Genomic DNA, 27,407 nt, shown 5'->3' with positions numbered 1-27,407 from the left:
GCACCCGCAAACCAACATTTTGTGATTCATGCACAAGGACACCCAGGTCCCTCTGCACAGCAGCCTGCTGCAATTTTTTACCATTTAAATAATAGTCCATTTTGCTGTTATTCCTACCAAAATGGATGACTTCACATTTACCAACATTGTACTCCATCTGCCAGACCCTTGCCCACTCATTTAGACAATTTATATCCCCTTGCAGACATTCGGTGTCCTCTGCACATTTTGCTCTGCCACTCATCTTAGTGTCATCTGCGAATTTTGACACACTACACTTGGTCCTCAACTCCAAATCATCTATGTAAATCGTAAACAATTGCAGTCCCAACACTGATCCCTGAGGCACACCACTAGTCACTGATCGCCAACCAGAAAAACACCCATTTACCCCCACCCTTTGCTTTCTGTCAGTTAACCAACCCTTTATCCATGCTAACACATTATGCATAACACCCGTGCAACTTTATCTTATGCAGCAGCCTTTGGTGCGGCACCTTGTCAAATGCCTTCTGGAAATCCAGATACACCACATCCAAGGCTCCCCGTTGTCACTGCGCATGTAATATTCTCAACAAATTCCACCAAATTAGTCAAATATGACCTGTCCCTTATGAACCCATGCTGAATCTTTTCAATGGGACAATTTATATCCAGATGTACTGCGCGCAGTTCTGGTCACCTCATTACAGGAAAGATGTTGAAGCCATTGAAAGGGTGCAGAGGAGATTTACAAGGATGTTGCCTGGATTGGGGGGCATGCCTTATGAGGACAGGTTGAGGGAGCTTGGTCTCTTCTCCCTGGAGAGACGAAGGATGAGAGGTGACCTGATAGAGGTTTACAAGATGTTGAGAGGTCTGGATAGGGTAGACTCTCAGAGGCTATTTCCAAGGGCTGAAATGGTTGCTACGAGAGGACACAGGTTTAAGGTGCTGGGGGGTAGGTACAGAGGAGATGTCAGGGGTAAGTTTTTCACTCAGAGGGTGGTGGGTGAGTGGAATCGGCTGACGTCGGTGGTGGTGGAGGCAAACTCGTTGGGGTCTTTTAAGAGACTTCTGGATGAGTACATGGGATTTAATGGGATTGAGGGCTATAGATAGGCCTAGAGGTAGGGATATGATCGGCGCAACTTGTGGGCCGAAGGGCCTGTTTGTGCTGTGGCTTTCTATGTTCTATGTTCTATGTCTCGCTATTTCTTCCTTGATGATAGATTCAAGCATTTTCCCTACTACAGAAGTTAAGCTAACCGGCCTATAGTTACCCATCTCTTGTCTACCTCCTTTTTTAAATGGTGGCATCACATTTGCTGTTTTCCAATCTGCGGGAACCACCCCAGAGTCCAGCGAATTTTGGTAAATTACCACTCGTGCATTTGCAATTTCCCCCACCATCTCTTTTAGTATCCTGGGATGCATTCCATCAGGGCCAGGAGACTTGTCTACCTTTAGCCCCATTAACTTGCCCAACACTACCTCTTTAGTGATAATGATCATTTCTAGGTCCTCACCTACCATAGCCTTCTTGTCATCAATTTTTGGCATGTTATTTGTGTCTTCCACTGTGAAGACCGACACAAAATACCTGTTCAATACCTCAGCCATTTTCTCATTTCCAATTATTACATCCCCCTTCTCTTCCTCTAAAGGACCAATGTTTACTTTAGCCCTCTTTTTCGTTTTATATATTTGTAGAAACTTTTGCTATCTGTTTTCATATTCTGAGCTAGTTTCTCTCATAATCCATCTTGCTTTTCTTTATAGCTTTTTTTGTGGCTTTCTGTTGACCTTTAAAGATTTCCCAATCCTCTAGTTTCCCACTAATCTTTGCCACTTTGTATGCATTTTCTTTCAATTTGATACCCTCCTTTATTTCCTTAGATATCCATGGCTGATTATCTCTTTTTCTACAGTCCTTCCTTATCACTGGTATGTACTTTTGCTGAGCACTGGGAAAGATCGCTTTGAAAGTCCTCCACTGTTCCTCAATTGTCCCACCATAAAGTTTTTGCTCCCAGTCTACCTTAGCCAACTCCTCCCTCATCCCATTGTGGTCTCCTTTGTTTAAGCACAAGACACTGGTATTGGATTTTCCCTTCTCACCCTCCATCTGTATTTTAAACTCAACTATACTGTGGTCGCCTCTTCCCAGAGGATCCCTAACTGCGAGATCATTAATTATTCCTGTCTCATTACACAGGATGTGGAGATGCCGTCGTTGGGCTGGGGTAAGCACAGTAAGAAGTCTCACAACACCAGGTTAAAGTCCAACAGGTTTATTTGGTAGCACAAGCCACAAGCTTTCAGAGTGCTGCTCCTTCATCAGGTGAGTGGGAGTTCTGTTCACAAACAGGGCATATAAAGACACAAACTCAATTTACAAAATAATGGCTAGAATGCGAGTCTTTACAGGTAATCAAGTCTTAAAGATACAGACAATGTGAGTGGAGAGAGGATTAAGCACAGGTTAAAGAGATGTGTACTGTCTCCAGCCAGGACAGTTAGTGAGATTTTGCAAGCCCAAGCAAGTCATGGGGGTTACAGATAGTGTGACATGAACCCAAGATCCCGGTTGAGGCCATCCTCATGTGTGTGGAACTTGGCTATCAGTTTCAGCTCAGCAATTCTGTGTTGTCATGTGTCGTGAAGGCCACCTTGGAGAACGCTTACCCGAAGATCAGAGGCTGAATGCCCATGACCGCTGAAGCGCTCCCCAACAGGAAGAGAACACTCTTGCCTGGTGATTGTCGAGTGGTGTTCATTCATCCGTTGTCGTAGTATCTGCATGGTCTCCCCAATGTACCCTGCCTCGGGACATCCTTTCCTGAAGGAACTGGATCTGCAAAATCTCTGCAAAATCTCACTAACTGTCCTGGCTGGAGACAATACGCATCTCTTTAACCTGTGCTTAACCCTCTCTCCACTCACATTGTCTGTACCTCTAAGACTTGATTACCTGTAAAGACTCGCATTCCAACCATTATTTTGTAAATTGAGTTTGTGTCTTTATATGCCCTGTTTGTGAACAGAACTCCCACTCACCTGATGAAGGAGCAGCGCTCTGAAAGCTTGTGGCTTGTGCTAGCAAATAAACCTGTTGGACTTTAACCTGGTGTTGTGAGACATCTTACTGTCATTACACAGGACCAGATCTAGGATAGCTTGCTCCCTTATAGGTTCCATAACATATTGTTCGAGGAAACTATCGCGGATGCATTCTCTGAACTCGTGGATACATTCTATGAACTATCCTTTCTATTATAGGATGACCAGAACTGTACACAGTATTCCAGTGTGACCTCATGTCATACAAGTGCCAGGCAATGGCTGTCTCCAATGAAAGTGGCATTAACCATCTCCCGTAAACAATTGGTGACATTATCATCACTGAAACCTCAACAATCAAAATCCAGGAGCTCACCATTGAGCAGAAACTCACCTGGGCCAGCCATAAAAATAACATGGCTGGAATCTTACCACCGTTCACTCCGGCGGGATTTTCCCATCCCGCTGCAGTGAACAGAGACTTGTCTGGCCGCCAAATTCTCCGACATTGCTGTGGCGGGAGCATGGCGTCAACGGCCGGTAAGATCGTACCCTATGGCTACAAGAGCAGGTCAGAGGCTGGGAATTCTACCATGAATAACTGACCTATTGACTCCCCAAAGTCTGTCCACCATCTGCAAGGCACAAGTCAGGAGTGTGATGGAATACGCTCCACTTGCCTGGATGAGTGCCACTCCAACAATATTCAAGGAACTCAAAACCGACCAAGGAAAAGCAGCCAACTTGATTGGCACCACAAACATTCTCTCCTTACAACACAGCCACACAGTGACAAGATACACTGAAACAACTCACCCAGGCTCCTTCGACAGCATGTTCCAATCATGTAACCTCTACCTGAGGAAGAAGGGCATCAGGTACATGAGAGCATTGACACCTTCCTGTTTCTCTCCAAGTCACACACCATCCTATCTTGGAGCCAAATCACCATTCCTTCACTGAAGCTCTGTCATAACCCTGAAATTCCTCTCCTAACAGCAGCGTGGGTGTACCCACACCATATGGTCTGCAGCGGTACAAGGAGATGGTTCAGTATCACTTTCTCAAAGACACCATAAGAAGTCTCACAACACCAGGTTAAAGTCCAACGGGTTTATTTGGTATCACGAGCTTTCGGAGCACTGCTCCTTCATCAGGTGAGCGGAGAGGTAGGTTTCACAAACATGGCATATATAGACAAAGATACAATTGCAAGATAACGGTTAGAATGCAAGTCTTTTCAAGTAATCAAGTCTTCACAGCTGCAGACAGTGCGAGTGGAGAGTGGGATAATCACAGGTTAAAGAGGTGTGAATTGTATCAAGCCAGGACAGTTAGTAGGATTTTGCCAGCCCAGGCCAAATGGTGGGGGTTACATGTAGTGTGACATGAACCTAAGATCCCGGTTGAGGCCATTTCTCAAGGACAATTAGGAATGGGCAATAAGTGTTGGTCTTCCCAACAACACCCATATCCCACAAATGAATAAAAACTAATGGTTGAGGAATAAATATTGGCCAGGACGAACCCCCTTTGTTTTTTTTTCAAAGTAGAGCAATGGGATCTTTCATATCACTCTGAGAGGATGATGCCTGAAAGCCAGTACCTCTGATAATGTAGCCTTCTCTCAGCGCTGCACCAGGAGCCAAAACCTTGTGATTCAGAGGCAAGCACACTACCAACTGAGTCACAGGACATAAGTGAGAAGAAAAACCTGTGAAATCCCTCTCCAACCTCTTCAGTCAGTCATACTCAGTCCAGGGAACATGAATCATGTTTGTGTTAACTGTTAAAATTCTTTGATACAATTAGGTTTCTGTCTCCCCCATCCGTGCACACCATGCCGTGAACTGCTCCAGCTCCCTGCCAAAGGCACGCAGGGAGTCGAGACATTTCACGGGATCACAAACAGAGGCAGAAAATGCTGGGAAATCTCAACAGGTCTGGTAACATCTGTGGAGAGAGAATAGAGCCAACGTTTCGAGTCTGGATGACCCTTCGTCAGAGCTGAAGCCAAAAGAAAATGGAATCGCAAGTTGCCACGTGTCGGAGTTAAACTGAAGTCACGGTGTCGGAGTAGGGCATGTGATGGAACACAGCATTACACTCAATACATACAGTACAACCTACTGCCTCAACACCGCACATTGCCTTAAAAAAAGTTCAGTGGAAATGCTGGGTATTCCCTTGTGTTTTGCTGTGAAGTCTTTCCTCTTTAGCTGTAAGCAGCCGGTGCCTTCCTTCACCTGCACGGCCGATTCTCCACTGACCAAATAAAAATGAGTGGAAAATGTGAACACTTTTGCAAAAGCTCAGTGCTGCCAGGATTTCAGATGAGAACAGTTAAAAACAGCAGCCTGGTGTGGAACAGGAGAGGCCAGGGAAGCAATGGGAGAGACCTCAATCTACAGTCCGTACAGCCTTGGGAAAAGTGAACTAATGTTCACAGAATCACAGAATATTACAGTGCAGAAGAGGCCCTTTGGCTCATCGAGTGTGCACTGACACATGAAAGGCCCTGACCTGCCCACCTAATCCCATTTGCCAGCACTTGGCCCATAGCCTTGAATGTTATGGCGTGCCAAGTGCTCATCCGGGTACTATTTAAAGGATGTGAGGCATCCCGCCTCCACCACCCTCCCAGGCAGCGCATTCCAGACCATCACCACCCTCTGGGTAAAAAAGTCTTTCCTCAAATCCCCTCTAAACCTCCCGCCCATCACTTATAACTTGTGCCCCCTCGTAACTGACCTTTCAACTAAGGGGAACAGATGTTCCCTATCCACCCTGTCCTTGCCCCTCATAATCTTGAACACCTCAGTCGCTCCTCAGTCTTCTTTGCTCCAGAGAAAACAAGCCTGGCCTATCCAACCTCTCTTCATGACTTCAATGTTCCATTCCAGGCAACATCCTGGCGGATCTCCTCTGCACCCCTTCCAGTGCGTTCAGGTCCTATATTGCTGGTAAATATTGCCTTATTCACAGAAAATGCTGCAAATACATTGCAGGGCAGATAGAGGCTGGAAAATGTTTAGATTTTAAAGTTTATTTATTAATGTCACAAGCAGGCTTACATTAACACTGCAATGAAGCTGCTGTGAAAATCCCACTAGTCGCCACACTGAGGGTACACTGAGGGAGAATTTAGCATGGCCAATGCACCTAACCAGCACGTCTTTTGGACTGTGGGAGGAAACCGGAGCACCCGGAGGAAACCCACGCAGACAAGGGGAGGACGTGCAGACTCCGCACAGACAGTGACCCGAGGCCGGAATCAAACCCGGGTCCCTGGCGCTGTGAGGCAGCAGAGCTAACCACTGTGCCACCGTGCCGTAAAGGAGAGCTAATATTTGGACTGATAAAACCCCATCCTTTCTGATGAAAGGAGCAACATCTGAAACATTTGGGGGCGATTTTGCCAGAAAGTGGCAGTTCTGGTGAGAAAACTGGTGAGAAGCTCTGCAGCCTCAGTTCTCACTCCAGATTTTGAGCTTCTTAGTCTCAGAAAAAAGAGCGGCTGTGGGTTCCACCATCATCCTGGCGAGGTGGGGGACTCTTAAATCCGGCAACCAGCTCCACTGAAATCGGGGTCCCCATTTTTCAGGGAGCTCCGATCGGAACAAAAACCTATCTCCCTCCTGCCCCTCCCCTATCGTCATCACCTCCCCCTACCACACATCCATTCAGGTATAATTTATACTGCTGCTAGTAACTTTCAGTGTAATGCAATGACAGGAGGATTGTAGGGTTTATAAACAGAGTGCAATTTCTCTAATTCATATTAAATTTATATTAAAAAATCATTATAAATATGATTAATTAAATTGCATTCACTAGAATAGATATTAATGTTCACTAGAATAGATATTAATGACAACCTTACTGATGCACGATTGATTCACACAGGAGGCTAGGACGTACCCGGGAATAAAGGCTTTTATTCACAACAAGATTGGAGCACACTACTTAACAATATTATCCCAGACTAAGGGCTACTAGGAAGTAGCAGTGACCTTTGTACTCCTGTAAGAAGGCGGAGCCGAACGGAGCGTACCACATAAACAATAATAACAGGTGGAACACCCCAACCCTAACCCCAACAGTAACAAGTGTAACATATGTACAAGTACCCATAGTGGTAACCATCTATGGTTCACCACACTTACACTAAACACAGAGGGTTAAAGCTATGTACTGAGTCAGACCAGCAACTGAGACATCTGTGTCCTGCCAAGCACTACATGTGGTTCATAAGCCTAATGTGACATATCATTCATTAAATTAAAAGAACAACTTGGCGCAAAGGGCCCTGCGTCCAATTAGATTGAAATTTAGAGTCAATTTATGTCCAATACTGGTGATTTCCCTATTTTTCCCAATCTTCCCAGGCCTTTGTGCTGAATTCTGTGAGCTTGCCAAGATGTTTTCCGAGTTACACAGAATCATTTCTCGTTTTGAAATGTTCCTTTTCTTAGGTCATCTTAACCCAGTCTTTTGGAGAGAAAGTGCTTTTGGGTCGTCCCAAATCTGGAACATTCTCATTCAGCTGTCGCAAGTAGGAAAGAAAGACTTGCATTTGCATAGCACCCTTCATACCCATCAGACATCCCTTTATGGCCATTGAGCTGCTTTTTGAAGTGTTGTTAAATCAGAAACACAGCAGCCAATTTGCACACAGCAAGATCCCATTATGCTAATGACTGGATTATCTGTTTGTGTGATTTTGATTGAGGTTTCAACATTGGCCAGGATACTGGGGATAATCCCCCCCTATTCTCCTTTACAAAAATTCCCTGGAATTCATCAGATCATCAGTTTGAACAAAGCATCAGTTTAGGAGGGGCAATGGCATAGTGGTATTGTCGTTGGTATTAGTAATCCAGAGACCCAAGGTAATGCTCTGGGGGGAACCAGGTTTGAATCACACCACGGCAGATGGTGAAATTTGAATTCAATAAAAATCTGGAATTTAAAAAGTCTACCGACGACCATGAAACCATTGTTGATTGCTGTAAAAACCCATCTGATTCACTAATGTCCTTGAGGGAAGGAAATCTGCTGTCCTTACCCAGTCTGGTCTACATGTAACTCCAGAGCCACAGCAATGTGGTTGACTGTTAAATGCCCTCAGGAATGGGCAATAACTGTTGACCAAACCAGTGATGCCCACATCCCATGAACGAATTAAAACATTTTAAAAAATCTCATCCAAAAAAAGCACAGCTTCAACTGTGCATTACTCTCTTGGTACTAAACCCAGAGGGTGGTGGGAATCTGGAACTCACTGCCTGAACGTGTGGTAGAAGCAGGAACCCTCACATTTAAGAAGCATTTAGATGAGGGGCAGCACGGTAGCACAATGGTTAGCACTGCTGCTTCACAGCTCCAGGGACCTGGGTTCGATTCCCGGCTTGGGTCACTGTCTGTGTGGAGTTTGCACATTCTCCTCATGTCTGCGTGGGTTTCCTCCGGGTGCTCCGGTTTCCTCCCACAGTCCAAAGATGTGCAGGTTAGGTGGATTGGCCATGCTAAAAATTGCCCTTAGTGTCCTGAAATGCGTAGGTTAGAGGGATTAGTGGGTAAATATGTAGGAATATGGGGGTAGTGCCTGGGTGGGATTGTGGTCGGTGCAGACTCGATGGGCCGAATGGCCTCTTTCTGTACTGTAGGGTTTCTATGTTTCTATGAGCACTTGAAATGCCATAATGTACAAGGCTACGGACCAAATGCTGGAAAATAGGATTAGAATAGATAGGTTCATGATGGCAAGCGCAGACATGATGGGCCAAAAGGTCTCATTCTGTGCACGTCACCTGAGATTGTTGTGCTTAAGTGGGATTGGAAACCACAGATCCCATATTCAGTGCTACCAGCAAAATCACAGAGTGTTGGTGATGTCATAGTTCATTCAGGTAGTCCAAGTTGCTGTGGCAACATGCACTTTCTACATGCATATTGTAGACTGGAGCTATGGATAATATGGCGGAGGCTCCAACTTTCTTTCCATCGCATGGGTGATCAGGAATTTCTCTCGCTCTTACCCCCAGTCATTGGCATGTGTTGGAAGAGATACTTCACCTGATTAGTCTCATTATGAATGCACTTTCCTTGGCCATTAAGTTCTGAGATGGGATTTGAACCTGGAGCTTTTGTCTCAGAGGCAGCGGTGCTACCCACTGTGCCACAAGACCTCCATAATTATGGAGTCAGATGTGACAATTCTTGGTGCTTGAAGATTGACTATTGATTTTTATTTAAAAACCCACACATAGTCAGACCAGAGTGGAAAAAGGAAACCATTTATATCCAGGAAAAGATAGCAGGATGATTCTTTACAAGTTCTAACTGTCAGAACTGAATGGCTCTCCATAACTAAAGGGCAGAGCGAGAACATTGAAGTGTATACAACGAAAATGGGACTCTCTTGGATCAAGAACAGCAATAAAATTTATTCAGAATTTCTTGCAAATGGTTCATACTTTGAAAGGGTATTCACGGTAAAACTGTTTTTTTAAGAAAGTCTCTCAATGGCTTCAGCCCACCCTTTGAAAATAAATCCCGCTGCAACCAATCCCTCTTGAACATAGAATCCTCGCAGTGCAGAAGGAGGCCATTTGGCACATCGAACCTACACTGACAACAATCCTAGCCCGACCCTATCCTTGTAACCCCATGCATGTACCCTGCTAATCCCCATGATACTAAGGGTCAATTTAGCACAGCCAGTGCGCCCAACCCACACATCTTTGGAGTGTGGGAGGAAATGGGAGCACCCGGAGGAAACCCACGCAGACACGGGGAGAAAGTGCAGACTCCACACAGACAGTGACCCAAGCCAGGAATCGAACCCGGCTCCGTGGTGCTGTGAGGCAGCAGTGCTGACCACTGTGCCACCCGTGCTGCCCCCACTGTGGGATAATTTAGAATTAGGGGATGAGAAGAAATATTTCCCTCAGGGGGCCATGCATCTCTGGAACTCTCTTCCTCAAAAGGCAGTGGAAGCAGAGCCTTTGAAAATTTGTAAGGCTGAGCTTGGTAGATTCTTGATTAACAAGGGGATGAAAGGTTACCGGGGGTCAGCAAAAAATTTGGAGTTGAGGTTACAATCAGATCAGCCACAATCATATTGAATGGTGGAGCAGGGCTCGAGAGTCCGAGTGGCCTACTCCTGCTCCTAATTTGAATGTTTGTAAAATAATATTCTGGCAGCGTCAACTCCTTTTTGCGTCATAAGCAGTCACGTGCTGTACTGGGGTTAGTTGTCCTGTTGGGTAATCTCATACTGGCACACAATTTAACAGCGCAGCCCGATTAAAAGAAAGTTCTAATCTGATGAGGTTTTTCTATATTAACTGGTGGCTGGATTGTGGGGGCGGGGAGATGGGAGGGAAATAAGATGTCCTCGTTTGTGCAATCGAACAATATTGACATCAGATCCCAAGATCAGTAATATGAGACAGGACAAAGAAACCTGTTTAGTGAAATTTCCAGAGTACCCGATACACAATCTGGTCAGGTTCCTGCTGCTACTTCACCCTCCAGCTTGAAACTGAAAGCTGTTATTCTTTTGCTGGCAAGGTTGGAGATGTCCAAGAGGGGGGAGGGAGGAAAGAGTTGTGTAACTTCCTGGAATGATAGCAGGATGATGCTTTACAAGTTCTGTCAGAACCGAATGCCTCTCCATAACTAAAGGGCAGAGCGAGAGCATTGAAGTGTATACAACGAAAATGGGACTCTCTTGGATCAAGACCTTTAAGCAGGAGTTCACTCTGGGCAAGTGCTCACCAAAGACCAGAAACCCACAATTAATTCTTCGACCGCAAGTAGGACAGAAGTTATATTTCATGTTTGATTTAATTTATTATTGTCACACGTATTTGTATACAATGAGAAGTATTGTTTCTTGTGCGCTATACAGACAAAGCATACTGTTCATAGAGTACATACATGGAGGAGAAGGAAAGCAGAGAGTGCAGAATGTAGTGTTACAGTCACAGCTAGGGTGTAGAGAAAGATCAGCTTAATATAAGATAGGTCCAAACAAAAGTCTGATGGCAGCAGGGGAGAAGCTGTTCTTGAGTCGGTTGGTACGTGACCTCAGACTTTTGTATCTTTTTCCCAACGGAAGAAGGTGGAAGAGAGAATGTCCGGGGTCCGTGGAGACGTTGATTATTCTAGCTGCTTTTCCGAGGCAGCGGGAAGTGGAGACAGAGTCAATGGATGGGAGGCTGGTTTGCGTGATGGACTGGGCTTCGTTCATGACGCTTTGTAGTTTCTTGGGGTCTTGGTCAGAGCAGGAGCCATACCAAGCTGTGATACAACCAGAAAGGATGCTTTCTGTAGTTCATCTGTAAAAATTGGTGAGAGTCAGGCGCGATGATCACAATTCACGATTAACCTTTGCCCATTCAGTGTAATATAGGCAGCGCACTAACTCTAAGCTCACCTCTCAGTTGAGTAATTACTGCGTCCAGCCAGTGCAAACTACACTGTTCACTGGTTGCTCACATCAGTAGGTTGGGAATGGAGTGGGGGGGTGGGGGGGGGGGGGGGGGGGGGGGCGTGGGGGGAAGAGTCAAATATCATAACTTGTTCTCACAGCTTAAAGCTCGCCCTCACTGTGTAAAAACCAGCCCAGGACCCTTAAAAGGGAGGTGCACTGGGGCCGCAGCAGAGGTTGGCAGCTGTGCAGAAAGTGAAACTGAGCTGCAAACAGGAGAGAATGGCCCAACATGGGAATGAGCAGGTTCCAAGGCTTGCGGACGTGACACTGGTGGTCTTAGTGAATGAGGTGGAAAGAGAAAGTGCTCTTCTCAATCTGGAGGGGGCCACAATTCCCACTAGACACAGTCAAAAGGCAAGGGAACAGATAACCATGAAGCTTTTTGCCAGGGTTAAAGCCACAAGGCCTTGGATGTATCGTCACAAGAAGTTCAATGACCTCACACGAGTGGAAAAGGTCGTGAATACTTCTTCAAAAGCCCTATCGCGCTGACTGCACCTCTAACCCTAGCAACTGTTCAAAAAGTCAGATCACCATCAGTAATTGGTAAAGTTATAAATGAGGTCAACAGAACCGATTGCCAACTCAGGGGATTAGTGCGCGTGTATTCAACTAATACAGATTGTATTGTTGAAGGAGGAATGTTCTTGGGAATGATACTTGCCATATCAGTGCTCACTGACTCAACCCACCTAAAGTCTGTAGAGTAGAGAACATAGGAGGGATCAGGGAAAGAATAGGCTGGGATTTTCCGGCCATTCCCGCCGGTGGGACCATCCGGTCCTAGGAAATTCAGAATAAGTGTCTTTACCCAAAGTGGTGTTGAGAATGTGAAACTCGCTACTGCAGAGATTGGTTGAAGCAAATGATAGTAAATGATAGTGTAACCTCCTGCTGACAACGATATGCTCTGACCAGCTGAGTTAAGTAAAGCTGTACCTGGGATGTGCTTGATGTTATAAGGGGCTACTATGTAAATGTTCAATTAACAGGATCCTGAGTTCTTAGCGGTTGGTGTTGAGCTAGGCTAAATTTCCTATTTACCAAGAAATGTCAGTACAGGCATGAATGAAAAGGATTAGTGTGTGCAGTTGCAATCTAGAGTAATAATCTATTAATAATAGCGTGGTGCCTCCTAAAATGGTAAGTATGTAAACCTTATATTAAGAAAAGGTTCAGGACAACCATGCAAAAGGAATGACAAAAATAAATTTATTTTTTTGCATTGTTGCGTCTCATAAAACAGGTAAAGAGTCCCAAATAAAGATTTTTCAATGAAACAGTTTCAACCCTGAGAAATGTTCAAAATATTACCAAGCGCTTGGATTTATAAACGTTGGGGCCCATACGTTGGTGCACATATGAAGCAAACACGCCCTCAACAACACACGGCTGATAGCGTTCAGTGTCTGATAGTATAGTCTCCAGTTACCCACGCAACCACCACACACACAGTCCAGAAGGGTCTGCGAGCGGGAAGATGATGCAGCAGGAAAACAAAATGCAGCAAGCTGTCCGTGTAGTGACGCAGGTCCAGTTCGCTGAAGTCTGTCCTCCTCGGCAGTGCTACTGAGCAAGTTAGCTTCAGCTAATCCTCGTTCTCTCCGTCTTCTCAGTGAAAACTATGCCCGGCGTTTATAGCTGACTGTCCCTCACCGGCAGTTTCTAGCAGAAACGTCCACGCTTGAGAGGACAAGATGATGCGCTTTACACTTTTTCTCAACAGTAATGAAAATAACAAACAGGACTAAACCTTGCTGCCTTTCACTTCAAACTGGAAAAAACGAGTGACTAAACTGCGACAAACACGAGCTTTAACTGCACAGTAATATTTGTGCCCATACTGTGAAGTATGTTAGTCTACGAATATTATTTGCCTCGACGTTAAAACTGGGTTTTTACCGCATGGAAACAGCTCCTCTTCCCCACGTGTGTCTCCCCACTGCAGCTTCCTGTTCCCCACGTGTGTCTCCCCACTGCAGCTTCCTCTCCCCCACGTGTGTCTCCCCACTGCAGCTTCCTCTCCCCCACGTGTGTCTCTCCACTGCAGCTTCCTCTCCCCCACGTGTGTCTCCCCACTGCAGCTTCCTCTTCCCCACGTGTGTCTCCCCACTGCAGCTTCCTCTTCCCCACGTGTGTCTCCCCACTGCAGCTTCCTCTTCCCCACGTGTGTCTCCCCACTGCAGCTTCCTCTCCCCCACGTGTGTCTCCCCACTGCAGCTTCCTCTTCCCCACGTGTGTCTCCCCACTGCAGCTTCCTCTCCCCCACGTGTGTCTCCCCACTGCAGCTTCCTCTCCCCCACGTGTGTCTCCCCACTGCAGCTTCCTCTTCCCCACGTGTGTCTCCCCACTGCAGCTTCCTCTCCCCCACGTGTGTCTCCCCACTGCAGCTTCCTCTCCCCCACGTGTGTCTCCCCACTGCAGCTTCCTCTCCCCCACGTGTGTCTCCCCACTGCAGCTTCCTCTCCCCCACGTGTGTCTCCCCACTGCAGCTTCCTCTGCCTCCCGCCGTTTTTTTTTTCCCTTCCCCTAAGTAATCTGATTGGCTTAAAGTGCAGCTCTCTAGAAAACGGATTGGCTTAGCTTCCATCACTCAAACAAACAGTATCTGTTCACAGTATTTGGCCCAGTAAACAGGATATTGAAACTCACAAGAAAACAAAGAACAATGGTGAATGTTTTTTTCATTAGATTTACCCATATTTCAAGAAAACACACTTTTTTCATTTTTCTTTCATTTATCCTTTTTTTCAGGCCCCTACAATAGTAAATGATAAATAGTAATGATAAATAAAACGTGATAGTCACCACGGGTTCGTGAAGGGTAAGTCTTGCCTCACAAATTTGATTGAATTTTTTGAGGAGGTAACTAGATGTGTTGATGAAGGTAGGGCAGTTGATGTCATATACATGGATTTTAGTAAGGCGTTTGATAAGGTCCCCCATGGTCAGCTCATGAAGAAAGTAAGGAGGCGTGGGATAGAGGGAAGCTTGGCCGATTGGATAAATAACTGGCTATCTCATAGAAGACAGAGGGTAGTGGTGGATGGAAAATTTTCAGACTGGAGACCAGTTACCAGCAGTGCACCACAAGGATCAGTGCTGGGTCCTCTGCTATTTGTGATTTTTATAAATGACTTGGAGGAGGGGGTGAAGGATGGATCAGTAAATTTGCGGATGACACCAAGATTGGTGGAGTAGTGGATGAGGTGGAGGGCTGGTGTAAGCTGCAAAGAGACATTGGTAGGATGCAGAGCTGGGCCAAAAAATGGCAGATGGAGTTTAACCCTGATAAGTGCGAGGTGATTCATTTTGGTAGGACAAATTTGAATGCTGATTACAAGGTCAAAGGTAGGGTTCTGAGGAATGTGGAGGAACAGAGAGATATGGGGTTCATATCCACAGATCTCTGAAGGTTGCCACTCAAGTGGACAGAGCCGTGAAGAAGGCCTATAGTGTGTTAGCATTAACAGGGGGTTTGAGTTTAAGAGCCGTGGAGTTATGCTGCAACTGTACAGGACCTTGGTGAGACCACATTTGGAATATTGTGTGCAGTTCTGGTCACCTCACTATAAGAAGGATGTGGAAGCACTGGAAAGAGTGCAAAGGAGATTTAGCAGGATGCTGCATGGTTTGGAGGGTAGGTCTTATGAGGAAAGGTTGAGGGAGCTAGGGCTTTTCTCTTTAGAGCAGAGGAGGTTGAGAGGCGACTTAATAGAGGCTTATAAGATGATGAGGGGGGTAGATAGAGTGGACGTTCAGAGACTATTTCCTCGGGTGGATGTAGCTGTTACTAGGGGGCATAACTATAAGGTTCATGGTGGAAGATATAGGAGGGATGAACGAGGTAGGTTCTTTACTCAGAGTGTGGTTGGGGTGTGGAATGGACTGCCTGCTGTGATAGTGGAGTCGGACACTTTAGGAACTTTCAAGCGGTTATTGGATAGGCACATGGAGCACACCAGGATGACAGGGAGTGGGATAGCTTGATCTTGGTTTTGGAAAAGGTTCGGCACAACATCGTGGGCCGAAGGCCTGTACTGTGCTGTACTGTTCTATATTCTATGTTCTATGATATAGATTCATTTAAGGGGAAGTTACACAGGCACATAAGGAAGAATAGAGTTACTATGATCGATTTAGAGGGTTGATTTCGGTACAAATACCCAACTTAGACTGGTTGAGCAAAATGGTATGTTTCTGTGATGGATATTTTTAAAATTCATTCATGGGACATGGACATCACTGGCTGGCCAGCATTTATTATCCATTCCTAGTTTTCCTTGGAGGGCAGTTGAGAGTCAACCACATTGTGGTGGCTCTCGAGTCACATAAGAACAAAGAACAGTACAGCACAGGAAACAGGCCCTTCGGCCCTCCAAGCCTGTGCCGCTTCTTGGTCCAACTAGACCAATCGTTTGTATCCCTCCATTCCCAGGCTGCTCATGTGAAAAGAACAAAGAACAGTACAAAGACATGTAGGCCAAACCGGGTAAGGATGGCAGATTTCCTTCCCTGAAGGACATTAGTGAACCAGATGGGTTTTTCTGACAATCGACAATGGTTTCATGATCATTTGTAGATTCTTAACTCCAAATTTTTTCCTTACTGAATTCAAATTCCACCGTCTGCCGTGGCGGGATTCAAACCAGGGTCCCCAGAACGTTAGCTGAGTTTCTGGATTAATAGTCTAGCGATAATAACACTAGGCCATCGCCTCCTCTATCCTTCGCAGTCATACGTAAAATAACTTACTCACACTTACTGTCTAAGCTAATACAAGAAATCCAACTTTGGCAATGTACTCTAATAGTGCTATACCCCATTGTGAGTCAGCACTTTCAGGAGAAGAAGGAAAATTGAAATAAAAGTTATGGGGGTAATTTTAATTTATGCAGGGAGATGGGGGAGCAGAGATAGAACATGGTTGTGTGTGTGGTGGTGGGGGGAGGGGGGGGGGGGATTTCCATTTAAACACCCTGACCATCTTTCTTTCTATTATTTGGTGGTAACTATCAGCCAGATTGGGACAATGCACCTTCTTGGTAGCACAAGCTCAACTTCTGAGGGAAACTCTTGATTCGTGTTAACTGAATGTTTCTCTTTCAGTGGAGAGTCCACCCAGTTGGCCTGTTACTTTATCGGTCCTTCACCGTGATATACACCCTGTCCTGGTGCATCGCCGATGCAGTTAGGATTAACAACCCTAAATGGCTCATCTACCTAACAAATCAAAGCTATGTCACCCTCACCATTTACTTCATCTTGGCGTTGGTGAATTTGATAATCTCCATGGCACTTGGACGGAGGAAGTCAGAACAAAATATCGAGGCAGGCGTTTTGGAGGAGATTTCGAGTAGCAGTCCAGGTAAGACATTGACACGAATGTCTTGGAAACGGAAAAACATATAAACATAGAAAACATAGTCATGGTGAGTGGCGAAGCAATGGTGCTTGCCTCTTACCTTGAAGAAAGCTTGCCCACAAAGTGATTAGATTCCCTCTTTCCTGTTTGAATCTGATGCCAAGTCGAGGAGATCCAATCACATTGAAGTATTCTCACAGACAGTAAACCAGGGAGTGAAATGCACGCAAATATTCCATTTTTAATTACAATTATAAATAAACAATTGGAACGCACATGTGGAATTAAGATAGAAGCTGAAATATAATAAACCCACTAAAAAACAATATTTTTGAAAAGTGATTTTTTTTTTAACCACAATGGAAAAATTTGACATTCCCCTAATTAAATTACTTTCTTAGGGTCAGAATCAATGTTCATTAGTATTAATCAACTTAATATGCCATTAAAATCCAAGTCCCACTTTGTTCAATGAAAAATGACTTTCTCAAAGATTTTATTGACAGAGAAACTAACAGTGTGAAAGAGTATGTTTTCATCAGTTCAGTAATTTCTAATACATTACAGTATGTGGTGCCTCTGCAATGGAGAAGTGTCGAATAACTGAAAGCAAATTCTTGATTTCTACATTTAACTGCGCATGTGAAGACTCCAGAAGTTTCTGTCAGCTATAGAGGTGTAACAATAGCAAATGTTGACAGTTTTCCTACATTACTACCACACAATTCCTGTGTAAATTTTGAAGCTAATTTTGATACAGGTTTTATCAAGTATTATTATTCATTTTCTCCTTTACTCCTCCTGTTTGGTTCCATTCTTACCTGGTCCAAAGTATCCAATGCGTCGCCTTCAATAACTGTTCATCCAGAAAGTACCTCAAACCAAAATGTAATCCATTCCAGACTTCCAAATGTTGCAATGTTCCCTTTACCCAGGTCAATCCTTGCCTTCACACCACATCCCATATACACTTCTCTCCAGAAACACACCTAATTCCCTCTTTAGTCTGTACAGACTGTATCGTTTAAGGCATTTCCTGGTATCTTTTACAACAAATCAATAACTGGCATTGTTGCATTTAAGGGAAGCTAGATTAACACATGAGGGAGAAAGGAAAAGAAGGAAAGGTTGTTAGGGTGGGAGGAGGCTCATGTGGAGCATCAACAGGTTCATGGACTTGTTGGGGCCTCTCTCTGTGCTGTGCTCTATGTAATTCCATGTCCTGTTTCAGACAGCCTGCAATACACCAGTTTCAAAATTACAGGAAGGTCAAACCATTGAGGAATTTATATTCACCACGCAAACGTCATGCAAAGTCTTTGCTCTGAAAAGAGCAGTTGCTAACATAACAGAGTTCCTTGAAAGAACTGGTAGGCCTCAATATTTCAGGCAGCGTACTCTACCCATCAATGAGGGAATGTCTAACCGAGGGCGTTGTAAATGGTGGAGGATTGGGATTATGGCTGGATCTTATTCCTGATTGGTCGATCTATTGTGTTCGTAACAGTTCAGCCCATGTTAACATTCCTTCTGCTGATTGGTTGATTCTGTAGAATGGGCAGTGGGTTGTTTCTCGAGTAAGGGGATGTGATTGGTGAGAAAGATGCTGTCTTGTCAATTTTTGCCTTTTGAACATTCCAGCGGCAAGGTTCCTATTTCAAGCACAGAAATGGTGCTGTTACGGGAACTCTGCTGGCACTAATCATTGCCAACATCTTTATGGAAGAGTTTGAACAAGCAGATCTCCAATTAGTTAGCCTTAAACCTAACCTCTGACTGTGATACATCAAAAACATTTTCTTCAAATGGTAACATGATAGGAGACAACTTCATAATTTTCTACATCTTCACAATTAAAATTAAAATATTAATCCTACCATGGAACGACAATCATAGAAATCATAGAAACCGTACAGTACAGAAAGAGGCCAGTCGGCCCATCGAGTCTGCACTGACCACAATCCCACCCAGGCCCTACTCTCATATCCCTACATATTTACCCACTAATCCCTCTAACCTACGCATCTCAGGACACTAAGGGGCAATTTTAGCATGGCCAATCAACCTAACCCGCACATCTTTGGACTGTGGGAGGAAACCGGAGCACCTGGAGGAAACCCACGCAGACACGAGGAGAATGTGCAAACTCCACACAGACAGTGACCCAAGCCGGGAATCGAACCCAGGTCCCTGGAGCTGTGAAGGAGCAGTGCTAACCACTGTGCCACCGTGCCGCCCCCTACAATGCTGCATAGCTGCCGGAATTTTACCATCTCGCCCGCCCAAGGCTCGTAAGATCCCACCCAAAGCCAACGGAGAATGCCGTTCTGCGAGCCTCACCCGCCCCAATTCTGTGCTGTGCAAGGCGGTAACATTTCTCAAAGTTCTCCACAGCAAGTCTCATGGTGGCATCAAGTTTACCATAAGATACTCACACTAACATGGGTCGCTCATCCCAAAACCATAAAACCCCGCCCTAGGTCAACAGAAATTTCCATTGTCCGCCCCTCGCCCGCTCCAATTCCATGGTGGGCAGGGCGGTAAAATTCCAGCCCCGACCTCAACAACTTATCATTTCATCGTCGATCCACTCTGCTATCAGTCTGCAACATGTTCAGTTGTAGACCCTACTCCATCAGTGACAAAAAAAACCTCGACAACAAAACACAAATCTGCACACCAACACAATAGATTCCCTTCCCATAAGATTATACATGCCCACCAGTTACTCACTCAGACATTGGTTCCACAATGCACAGATTAGTATTTCTATAAGCCGGCAGACATAGAAGTTTGACACAAGTCACCTGAAAACAAAGAACAAAAAGATTACAGCACAGGAACAGGCCCTTTGGCCCTCCAAACCTGCACCGACCATGCTGCCAGACTGAACTGAAACCCCCTAGCCTTCCTGGGACCGTATCCCTCTATTCCCATCCTATTCACGTATTTGTCAAGACACCCCATAAAAGTCACTATTATAGCTGCTTCCACTACCTCCCCCAGCAGCGAGTTCCAGGCACCCACCACCCTCTGTGTAAAAAACCTGCCTTTTACATCTCCTTTAAACCTTGCCCCTCGCACCTTAAACCTATGCCCCCTTTCTTCCACCCTGGGAAAAAAGCTTCTGACTATCCCCTCATAATCTTGTAGATTTCTATCAGGTCGCCCCCTCAACCTCCATCGTTCCAGTGAGAACAAACCAAGTTTCTCCAACCTCTCCTCATAGCTAGTGTCCTCCATACCAGACAACATCCTGGTAAATCTTTTCTGTACCCTCTCCAAAGCCTCCACATCCTTCTGGTAGTGTGGCGACGAGAATTGAACACTATATTCCAAGTGCGGCCTAACTCAGGTGCTATAAAGCTGCAACATGACTTACCGATTTTTAAACTCAATGCCCCTGCCGATGAAGGCAAGCATGTTGCATGCCTTCTTCACTACCTTCTCCACCTGCATTGCCACTTTCAGTGACCTGTGTACCTGTACACCAGATCCCTTTGCTTATCAATACTCCTAAGGGTTTTGCCATTTACTGTATATTTCCCATCTGTATTAGACCTTTCAAAAGACAATACCTCACTCCATTGATTATCTTCACTCCATTGTTCATATCCACAAAGGCAAGAATCCATCTATAATGGATGGTCTTAGGTATTGTTTAAGTTTTTTTAAAGTTTATTTCTTAGTGTCACAAGTAGGCTTACATTAACACTGCAATGAAGTTACTGTGAAAATCCCCTAGTCGCCACACTCCGGCACCTGTTCAGGTACACTGAGGGTGAATTTAGCATGGCCAATGCACCAAACCAGCACATCTTTCAGACCGTGGGAGGAAACACACGCAGACATGGGGAGAACATGCAGACTCCACACAGTCACCCAAGCTGGGAATCAAACCCGGGTCCCTGGCGCTGTGAGGCTAACCACTGTGCCACCGTGCCGCCCAAGAAAGCATGCTGTGCAATTTCAGCCTTGTCTACATTGGACATACAGGCCGCAGCCTACACACTGGACTCAAAGAGCATCAAACCTTCTTCAAACACAGTGAATGAGACAAGTCAGCCATTGTCAAACATGCTTAGTTTAAGAATCACTACATCCAATGGGCCAACTCCAAACATATCTGATCCATCCAGTGTATACAAGGCGTGTCAGATAGACAATGGAGGTCCATCAAGACCACACCGTCCACCAAGACAGCAGCCTTCTGATCAGAGACATTTGGTTACTCTTACTCAAGAAAAGCACAACTGCCCATTCTACACAGTTAACCAAGCAGCAACAAGAATATGAACATGAATTGACCTATTATAAACACAATAGCCTGACCAATGAGCAGTACAATCCCACCCAGATTGACATCCTCCATTATGTATCACTACCTCACATCTGTTCCAGTTAGTCCTCCAGCTAATGGTCAGATGATACTACCGGAAACAGTGCGGTTTATCAGTTCCTGCAAGTAAATATTTTGAGGAAATAAATGTTCTTTTCAGAGCAAAGTTTTACATGGTATAAATTTGTCTTCCTCAATGTTACTGCTCTCATCTTGAAAACCTTCATGATCATCAATCATGGAATCCCTACAATACAGAAGAAGGCCATTTGGCCCATCGAACCTGTACCGACCTCAATCCCACCCAGGCCTTATTCCCGTAACCCCACACATCTATCCTGTTAATCCCCCTAACACTAGGGTCAATTTAGCATGGCCAATCAACCTAACCTGCACATCTTTCAGACTGTGGGAGGAAACCGGAGCACCCGGAGGAAACCCACGCAGACATAAGAACATAAGAACATAAGAAATTGGAGCAGGAGTAGGCCATCTAGCCCCTCGAGCCTGCCCCGCCATTCAATAAGATCATGGTTGATCTGAAGTGGATCAGTTCCACTTACCCGCCTGATCCCCATAACCCCTAATTCCCTTACCGATCAAGAATCTATCTATCCATGATTTAAACATATTCAACGAGGTAGCCTCCACCACTTCAGTGGGCAGAGAATTCCAGAGATTCACCATCCTCTGAGAGAAGAAGTTCCTCCTCAACTCTGTCCTAAACTGACCCCCCTTTATTTTGAGGCTGTGCCCTCTAGTCCTAGCTTCCTTTCTAAGTGGAAAGAATCTCTCCACCTCTGCCCTATCCAGCCACTTCATTATCTTATAGGTCTCTATAAGATCCCTCCTCAGCCTTCTAAATTCCAACGAGTACAAACCCAATCTGCTCAGTCTCTCCTCATAATCAACACCCCTCATCTCTGGTATCAACCTGGTGAACCTTCTCTGCACTCCCTCCAAGGCCAATATCTACTTCCGCAAATAAGGGGACCAATACTGCGCACAGTATTCCAGCTGCGGCCTCACCAATGCCCTATACAAATGCAGCAAGACATCTCTGTTTTTATATTCTATCCCCCTTGCGATATAGGCCAACATCCCATTTGCCTTCTTGATCACCTGTTGCACCTGCAGACTGGGTTTTTGCGTCTCATGCACAAGGACCCCCAGGTCCCTTTGCACAGTAGCATGTTGTAATTTTTTTCCATTTAGATAATAATCCAATTTGCTATTATTTCCTCCAAAGTGAATAACCTCGCACTTGTCAACGTTATACTCCATCTGCCAGATCCTCGCCCACTCACTCAGCCTGTCCAAATCTCTCTGTAGACCTTCTACACCCTCCACACGATTCACTTTTCCACTTATCTTTGTGTCGTCTGCAAACTTTGTTACCCTACACTCGGTCCCCTCCTCCAGATCGTCTATATAAATGGTAAATAGTTGAGGCCCGAGTACCGATCCCTGCGGCACGCCACGAGTTACCATCTGCCAACCAGAAAAGCACCCATTTATTCCGACTCTCTGCTTCCTGTCGGATAGCCAATCCCCAATCCACGCTAACACCCTACCCCCAACTCCGTTGACACGGGGAGAATGTGCAGACTCCGCACAGACAGTGACCGGAGGCCGGAATTGAACCCGGGTCTCTGGCACTGTGAGGCAGCAGTGCTAACCACTGTGTTTAAGAAATGAAATAATTAACAGAATATTAATGAGGCACCAAATTTTATTTTTGTCTGTCGCTTTCATGCTCTCTGTTTGGGCCTTTCTTTCTCTCTCTGATTTTTTTGTCTCTTAATGGACACAATAAGAAGTCTCACAAAACCAGGTTAAAGTCAAAGGTTTATTTGGTAGCACGAGCTTTGAATTGTCTCAAGCCGGGACAGTTAGTAAGATTTTGCAAGCCCAGGCCAAATGGTGGGGGTTACAGGTAGTGTGACATGAACCGCACACATGAGGACAGCCTCAACTGGGATCTCGGGTTCATGTCACGCTACCTGTAACCGCCACCATTTGACCTGGGCTTGCAAAATCTTACTAACTGTCCTGGCTGGAGACAATACACATCTCTTTAACCTGTGCTTAACCCTCTGTCCACTGGCATTGTCTGAACATAGAACATAGAACATTACAGCGCAGAACAGGCCCTTCGGCCCACGATGTTGCACCGACCAGTTAAAAAAAAAAACTGTGACCCTCCAACCTAAACCAATTTCTTTTCGTCCATGAACCTATCTACGGATCTCTTAAACGCCCCCAAACTAGGCGCATTTACTACTGATGCTGGCAGGGCATTCCAATCCCTCACCACCCTCTGGGTAAAGAACCTACCCCTGACATCGGTTCTATAACTACCCCCCCTCAATTTAAAGCCATGCCCCCTCGTGCTGGATTTCTCCATCAGAGGAAAAAGGCTATCACTATCCACCCTATCTAAACCTCTAATCATCTTATATGTTTCAATAAGATCCCCTCTTAGCCGCCGCCTTTCCAGCGAAAACAATCCCAAATCCCTCAGCCTCTCCTCATAGGATCTCCCCTCCATACCAGGCAACATCCTGGTAAACCTCCTCTGCACCCTCTCCAAAGCCTCCACATCCTTCCTGTAATGTGGGGACCAGAACTGCACACAGTACTCCAAGTGCGGCCGCACCAGAGTTGTGTACAGTTGCAACATAACGCTACGACTCCTAAATTCAATCCCCCTACCAATAAACGCCAAGACACCATATGCCTTCTTAACAACCTTATCTACTTGATTCCCAACTTTCAGGGATCTATGCACACATACACCTAGATCCCTCTGCTCCTCCACACTATTCAAAGTCCTCCCGTTAGCCCTATACTCAACACATCTGTTATTCCTACCAAAGTGAATTACCTCACACTTCTCCGCATTAAACTCCATCCGCCACCTCTCGGCCCAACTTTGCAACCTGTCTAAGTCTTCCTGCAAACTACGACACCCTTCCTCACTGTCTACCACACCACCGACTTTGGTGTCATCAGCAAATTTGCTAATCCACCCAACTATACCCTCATCCAGATCATTAATAAATATTACAAACAGCAGTGGCCCCAAAACAGATCCCTGAGGTACACCACTTGTAACCGCACTCCATGATGAATATTTACTATCAACCACCACCCTCTGTTTCCTATCCGCTAGCCAATTCCTGATCCAATTTCCTAGATCACCCCCAATCCCATACATCTGCATTTTCTGCAGAAGCCTACCATGGTGAACCTTATCAAACGCCTTACTAAAATCCATATATACCACGTCCACTGCCTTGCCCCCATCCACCTCCTTGGTCACTTTCTCAAAAAACTCAATAAGGTTAGTAAGGCACGACCTACCTGCCACAAAACCATGCTGACTATCACCTATCAATTCATTACTCTCCAAATAACTATAAATCCTATCCCTTATAATTTTTTCCAACATCTTGCCGACAACAGAAGTGAGACTCACCGGTCTATAATTCCCGGGGAAGTCTCTGTTCCCCTTCTTAAACAATGGGACAACATTCGCTAACCTCCAATCTTCTGGTACTATACCAGAGGCCAACGACGACCTGAAGATCAGAGCCAGAGGCTCTGCAATCACTTCTCTTGCCTCCCAGAGAATCCTTGGATAAATCCCATCCGGACCAGGGGATTTATCTATTTTCAGACCCTCCAGAATATCCTGCACATCCTCCTTATCAACTGTAATACTGTGTATTCTACTCCCTTGCAACCCAGTGTCCTCCTCAGCTATATTCATGTCCCCTTGCGTGAACACCGAAGAGAAATATTGGTTCAATGCTTCACCAATCTCCTCCGGTTCCACACATAACTTCCCTCTGCCATCTATAACTGGCCCTAAACTTGCCCTAACCAACCTTCTGTTCTTGACATACCTATAGAACGCCTTAGGATTCTCTTTAACCCTATCCGCCAAAGTCTTCTCATGTCCCCTTTTAGCCCTTCTAAGCTCGCTCTTCAACTCCCTCTTAGCCAATCTAAAGCTTTCTAGTGCACTACCCGAGTGCTCACGTCTCATCCGAACATAAGCCTCCTTTTTCTTTTTAACCAACAAAGAAACTTTTTTGGTGCACCACGGTTCCCTAGCCCTACCAATTCCTCCTTGCCTGACAGGGACATACCTATCACAGACTCGCAGTAGCTGCTCCTTGAAAAAACTCCACATGTCGGACGTTCCCAGTCCCTGTAATCTCCTAGTCCAACCTATGTTTCCTAAATCTCTCCTAATAGCCTCATAATTACCCTTCCCCCAGCTAAAACCACTGGCCCGAGGTTCATGCCTATCCCTTTCCATCACTAAGGTGAACGTAACCGAATTGTGGTCACTATCACCAAAATGCACACCAACTTCCAAGTCTAGCACCTGGTCTGGCTCATTTCCCAGCACCAGATCCAATATAGCCTCACCTCTAGTTGGCCTGTCTACATACTGAGTCAAAAAACCTTCCTGCACGCTTTGAACAAAAACTGACCCCTCTAACGAGCTAGAGCTATAACAATTCCAGTCAATATTAGTCAAGTTAAAATCCCCCATAACAATTGCCCTATTACTTTCACTCCTAAGCAGGATTGACTCCGCAATCCTTTCCTCAACCTCTCTAGAACTTTTAGGAGGTCTATAAAAGACTCCCAACAGGGTGACCTCTCCTCTCCTATTTCTAATCTCCGCCCATACTACCTCAACAGATAAGTCCTCATCAAACCTCCTCTCTGACACTGTGATACAATCTCTGACCAATAATGCTACCCCTCCCCCTCTTCTACCTCCTTCCCTACTTCGACTAAAACATTTGAACCCCGGGACCTGCAGCATCCATTCCTGCCCCTGCTCTATCCATGTCTCTGAAATAGCCACAACATCGAAGTCCCAGGTACTGATCCACGCTGCAAGTTCACCCACTTTATTGCGAATACTCCTGGCATTGAAGTATACACATTTCAAACCCTGCTCCACCCCACCTCTGCAATGCCGTGCATTGCAGTCCCCATCCATGCATCCCTCACTTTCAGCCCCACTACTCAGGATCCCTCCCCCCCCCCGAATCAGTTTAAACCTCCCTGCATGGCCTTAGCAAATTTACCCCCCAGGATATTGGTCCCCTTCTGATTAAGGTGTAGACCATCCTTCTCATAGAGGTCACACCTTCCCCAGTACGAGCCCCAATTGCTTAAGTACCTGAACCCCTCCCTCCTGCACCATCCCCTCAGCCATGAATTCAAACCTTCCCTCTCCCTATTCCTCTCTAAACTATCCCGTGGTACAGGCAAGAGTCCAGAGATAACCACTCTGTCAGTCTTGGCCTTTAGTTTCCACCCCAACTCCATAAATCCCTGCCTAATATCCCCTTCCCCTATCCTCCCTATGTCGTGTGTCCCCACATGTACAATAACTTGTGGTTTATCTCCCTCCCCCCTAAGAGTCCTGAATACCCTGTCAGACACATCCCGGACCCCAGCCCCTGGTAGGCAACACACCAACCCTGAGTCCCTACCTTTATTTCCGACCCTCCTATCTGTCCCCTTAATTGTGGAGTCCCCAATCACAAGGCCCAGTCTTTTACAGCCCCTAACCACCTGAGCTTTCTCACTCGGCTCACCCCCAGAGATCTGCTCTCTATGCTCAGTTGATTCCTCCTCAACTGTAGCCTCCAGCACCGAAAACCTATTATGGAGGGGAACCGCCCCAGGGGATTGTCTTCCCGATTGCTTCTTACCCCTCCTCCTGGCATTGACCCAAGCCTCATTTCTAGGAGTTACTATTTCTCTATAACTCCTATCAACTTCCACCTCCGCCTCCCGAATTATGCGGAGTTCCTCTACCTCCCCCTCCAGCTCCTTTACACGCTCCTCCAGAAGCTGCAATCTAATGCACTTCTTACAACTAAAATCTCCTGAAACACTACTGGATTTCCTCACCACATACATCCCACAGGAGATGCAGCATACTGCCTGAACTGCCATCCCTGAAGCCATTACCAGCAAGAAAAAAAAAAAAAAGAAAACAAAAAACTTCCCCACACTTATAATTAGGTTAGAGGAGGATGGAAGGGTGGGATCCTCTACCAGTGTAGAGGATCGGGTATCTCCTCTGCACCAATTTATAGGGCTAGGGGCCCGAGAGA

The 27,407-nt window shown here is 45.7% G+C and overlaps 1 protein-coding gene across 1 annotated transcript in view; it reads left to right on the top strand.

Annotated features, from left to right (window-relative positions):
- Positions 1 to 10,769: 10,769 nt before the first annotated feature.
- The window catches only part of LOC144491888 (toll-like receptor 7), a 75,239-nt gene continuing 58,601 nt past the window's right edge, over positions 10,770 to 27,407 (top strand). The window contains exons 1-3 of the mRNA XM_078210178.1: positions 10,770 to 10,865; positions 16,655 to 16,735; positions 16,833 to 16,913. Of these exons, the coding sequence (XP_078066304.1) occupies positions 10,770 to 10,865; positions 16,655 to 16,735; positions 16,833 to 16,913 (258 nt within the window). The remainder of the gene's footprint in view (positions 10,866 to 16,654; positions 16,736 to 16,832; positions 16,914 to 27,407) is intronic.

The sequence above is a fragment of the Mustelus asterias genome, chromosome 3 (assembly GCF_964213995.1).
Source record: "Mustelus asterias chromosome 3, sMusAst1.hap1.1, whole genome shotgun sequence".
In the NCBI taxonomy this organism is placed as follows: Eukaryota; Metazoa; Chordata; class Chondrichthyes; order Carcharhiniformes; family Triakidae; genus Mustelus; species Mustelus asterias.
Note: the sequence above shows the minus strand (reverse complement) of the source record. Positions and strands in the feature narration are given on the sequence as shown.